Below are 4,414 nucleotides of genomic sequence, written 5' to 3' on the forward strand. Positions count from 1 at the left end.
CTCTCTCTCTCTCTCTCTCTCTCTCTCCTCTCTCTCTCTCTCTCTCTCTCTCTCTCTCTCTCTCTCTCTCTCCATCTCTTATGTTCTTTTTGTTTTAAGACCAAGTCAAAAACTAGGAAGATGAAAAAATATACTAAGCAAATTAAGTAGTCTTTTAGAAGCGTATCAATATATGGTCATTATCATTTGAATCTCCTTGGTTATGATAGTAAATTAAGTAGTATTTTAACTTGAGGTTCTAGCGTAGCTTTTTGTGCCCAGGACGACTATGACTTAATCATGGTTGATACAGCTATGGTTCCTTCTATAGTTGAAAAAGTAGTGTTTCAGACATAGTCAAAGCATATATGGAGGTTGCAGAGTTCTACGACAGGATTTATTGTTCATTATGAAATGATGATAAATTTCCTATGATCTCTATATTGTGTGTACTGCGAGCCCGTGGCCTTGACAAGATCAAACAAGAAAGCTATTTTCTATGTTGATAATGAGAAATACAAACATAAAATTGATACATAAATATTGAATTTGAAGATGGGAAATAATTCAATTCTGTGCCCTAGAATTTGGTCGGGAGATTAGCAGATAGAAGAATTGTATTTGCATGAAAGTCATAACTCACAGGTTCACAAGGACTCACCTATTCTCTAGTGTCTTGGACCATCTCTAGATGGTCACCCATGTGCAACAAACATTCTAAAGTTAAATAATACATTTAAGGGTGATTAATTAAATAGGATTTAATTAATTGAGCAATATGATTGTCGATTATATTGTGTATGATGTTAGAATAAGTGACCAGAAAATCAATTGGATAGACTACTATTAGTCAATCTTTAACAAAATACTATTGTCCTCATGAATAGAGTAAGTATTCATGAAAGGCATTTGTGTTTGTTCTGCTTACTAATTATGTTGAAAAATATTTCAACGTCACAACAATGCTCACAGATCGAATGGTTAAATCGTGGAACTAGACTATGCATAGGTTGGCAGCTACGAGACCAACTTTTGAGGGACGTTAAAAAACGTTCCAAGTCGAGGATATTGAGAGAGTTTTAGAGACTTGCACTACGTATTGTAGTGTCATGTTTCATCGATGCAAGATGTACGTCGTCTGTGAAATTTTAATTGGTCTATTGGCAAGGCAGTGACTGAGTGAACTGACTCCCGAAAATAATCATATGAAAACCTTGAATCCTTGGTTGGTATGACTGGAATTCTCGATTCTGATAGTACGGGATTAGTTCTCGTACTTGATGAATCATTGGAATCACGTGCATATAAAGACTGTATCATGGATCTGACAAGCAGTGACTATGTTGTGGATGTGGTCATTATAAGTCTTGTCTAGTGCAGTCTGAGTATGCAACAAGTACGGTGGTTTCCAAAAAAGAATGTGTCCCCCTATCTATATTTTGATGGCGAGATCTCCTGTACCTTTTGAGATGGTTTAAACTTAGTGAGTCTATGGCCATAATGATGGGTCGAGTGTGAAAGGATTTCCTACATTGATCAGTAGAGTAAAAACATCAAAAATGTGAAGTATAAATGCCTAGTCAATGATGGGAATTGACGTCCAATTTCATGACCTAGTAACTTGAATGTTCATCCCAATGACCTATTGACACTAGTACTATACTCGTATAAACTCGGAACTTGAATGTTCATCCCAATATTCACTTAGTTTCTAGTGCCATAAATTATTGCTAGACGACTATCCGTGATAACGGGCATTTCTGATTAAGGGATAATCATAAATAAATAATTAAATTAGATTTAATTAATTTTATTGACCACAAATCTAAGTCTAATTGAGGGTTAACTAAAAGAGTCACACACAAACAACGAAAAGTAATGAAATTAATTCCAAAAAAGACGAATTATTTAATTGAATTAAATTAATTCTTGAAAAGTGATAAGATGATTTGTGAGGGAAATCTATCGAATGTATAGTTCAAAATTTGATCAATTAGATTATTTGATTTTGGACTTAGTCTTTTAAATTGATTTGATTAATTTAAATGAAACTTGAATTAATTAATTGAAGTAAGTTTTTCCACAATCCAACTAAATACCAATAGGAACTTGATGTGGTTGAGATTTTTCTACTAAGGGATAAAATCGGGAGTTTTACCTCGGCACAATTGCGCACCAGGTGAATTGCAATTTCCGAAAGAGGTGTTGTTTCAAGAAAAATAAATTCTCAATCAATGAATACTTCCCCCCTTTAAAAATTAATATTTTGGTATTTATAGCGTTGGAAATTATATGGTGTGGTGGGTTGTATACGTTTAGTGTATGCATCATACGTATCAAATTACTTATTTACCCTTACAATTTAATATATTTTTTATTAATGCACATGATTGGCGCCGTCTGTGGGAACCTTTATCTCGACACTGAGTATGCAAACCAGGTCTCGAGCCTTAGCGGAACAAGACCCGTCTCGTGAATAGTCACCACCCCAGGAGGTAATCCCCCTAACGCATGGGCAAGTACCCCTCAACAGGGAGATTCCTCCACCACGTCGACCATCTCTGCCCGCGCCTCCCGGGAGAGCACTCCCCCCTGGTGTCGCCCCAAAAACTCCACCCCAATAACCAATGATCCAACTGACACAAGAAGCTTTGCTCGCCCTGATACGCGACGCATCTACTCGAGCGGCGGTGTAAGCTGTAGCCCAATTTATAGCGCAACAACCTGCGAACCTACCCCCTCCTTCCCCTTGCAGAAGTCGAGAATTATCCTCGCTCCCAAGGAGGAGCAGAGGTAGGAGGAAGTGAACAACAAGATCTCTAGGCCTGAAGTTGCATAGATTCAAGGTCATAATCTCCGCAATCGAGAATCTTTCGCTCCCCCACCACCTAAGGGAGTCGAGGATTCCTACTTGTCATTGGCCGTAGCTCCTCCAAGACGTAGCCCTTTCGCCCCCAAACATTCTAGCCGAAGCGCTCCCTACAGGCCTCAAGGTCTCGAATCTATCGGACTATGATGGAACGAGAGACCCACAAGAACACTTAGACAAATTTTATGCCAAGATTGATTGGTACGATTTGAGTGACGCCGCTTACTGCAAGGTCTTCCACACTACGCTGTCGGAACGTGCATTAGCCTGGTTCAACCAACTGCTCGTTGGAACTATTTCTAACCTTGAGCAGTTGGTTCAACGTTTCTTGCATCACTTCTCCATGAACAAAAAAGTTCTGAAAACGGCTGCATCTCTATTCACCATTAGCGAAAGGGAGGGCGAAACTTTGAGATACTACATCCAAAGATTTATGGACGCAGTGCATGAAGTTCCCCAGGTTAATCATGAGTTGTTGGCAAGTATTATCCAACAAAACCTGCTACCAAGAAGATTCAAGGAGTCCATAGTCGGCAAGCCCCCTAGCACTATGGAAGATTTGCTCGTGCGCACCCAGAAATACATCTGGATTGAGGAGTCTAATGCTTGGGATCCTTCCTTTAGCGGCAAAAGGAAGGGTCGGGAAGAGGAAAATGAGCCGACAAAGAAAGAGGAACGCAAGCATGTACCTCCGGCGGGGTTTGCTCACTATACCCCCTTGAACGCTCTTAGAGGGGAGATATTAATGGTGGCGGAACAACAAAGGCTAATCAGTCAATGGCTGGCAAAGATGAAAGATAACCCCAAGAGACTTAAATCCGATAAGTACTGTCGTTTTCACCTGGACAGGGGACACACGACGGAGGAATGCCATCACCTGAAGAATGAGATAGAAAAATTGATCTAGCGGGGACACTTAAAGGAATATGTCAACCACTATTACAAGGACGCCAGTTTGACCATAGGCCAAATGTGCCAACTCCTCGTGACGATAACTATCCCACCGCAAGAGTCATCCCGTGACCTCAAAAAGATCAACAAGCCGCGAAGGAGTAACTCAGAGTTCATGTAGCAGAAAAATTATTTTTTGGCTATTCACTTATAATGGGAGAAAACTCGAGTAGTAGCTCGACATATCTTTCTCCTCTTTTGATTCTCCAAAAATATTGTACTTCGAATTTTAAGTAATGAAATTAGTTTTCTTGTCATAGTCCCAACAAACGAAACGAATTTAGACGTAGAGATCCTTGAAGTTTCACGAGGACCCTAGAGGCAAAAATCGTCATTGTCATACAGACAAAAGTCGCTATTGCCCCGAGAGCCCCTAAATGGGACTTTCATTAAGATCATCGTCAATAATGTGGTCCCGGAAACTTTACATCCCTTTGAAGTTGGTAAAAGACCGACTCCGGGACATGAAGTACCCTTTTAGGCAACATCTCCTTATCAAATTCTTGAGGCAATGTCCCCTCATAAATATGTTGGACTCAGAAAATTTTGCCCCCCCTTCCGAAGTTGGTAAAAACCTAACTCCGGGGCATGAGCAAAAACATCCCATGAGACAAC

General features: G+C 40.0%; 1 protein-coding gene across 1 annotated transcript; it reads left to right on the plus strand.

The window, feature by feature from the left end:
* Positions 2,366-3,755, plus strand: LOC105164463. The gene is made up of 2 exons (XM_011083113.1): positions 2,366-2,419; positions 2,907-3,755. The coding sequence occupies exons 1-2, from the start codon at positions 2,366-2,368 to the stop codon at positions 3,753-3,755; spliced, it is 903 nt and encodes a 300-aa protein (XP_011081415.1).

The sequence above is a fragment of the Sesamum indicum genome, linkage group LG6, assembly GCF_000512975.1.
Source record: "Sesamum indicum cultivar Zhongzhi No. 13 linkage group LG6, S_indicum_v1.0, whole genome shotgun sequence".
Taxonomy (NCBI): Eukaryota; Viridiplantae; Streptophyta; class Magnoliopsida; order Lamiales; family Pedaliaceae; genus Sesamum; species Sesamum indicum.

Coding starts and splice junctions, on each gene's coding strand:
- LOC105164463 (XM_011083113.1), top strand. CDS start 2,366: ATGATTGGCGCCGTCTGTGGGAACCTTTATCTCGACACTGAGTATGCA. Junction 2,420..2,906: donor ACACTGAGTATGCAAACCAG/GTCTCGAGCCTT, acceptor CATTGGCCGTAG/CTCCTCCAAGACGTAGCCCT.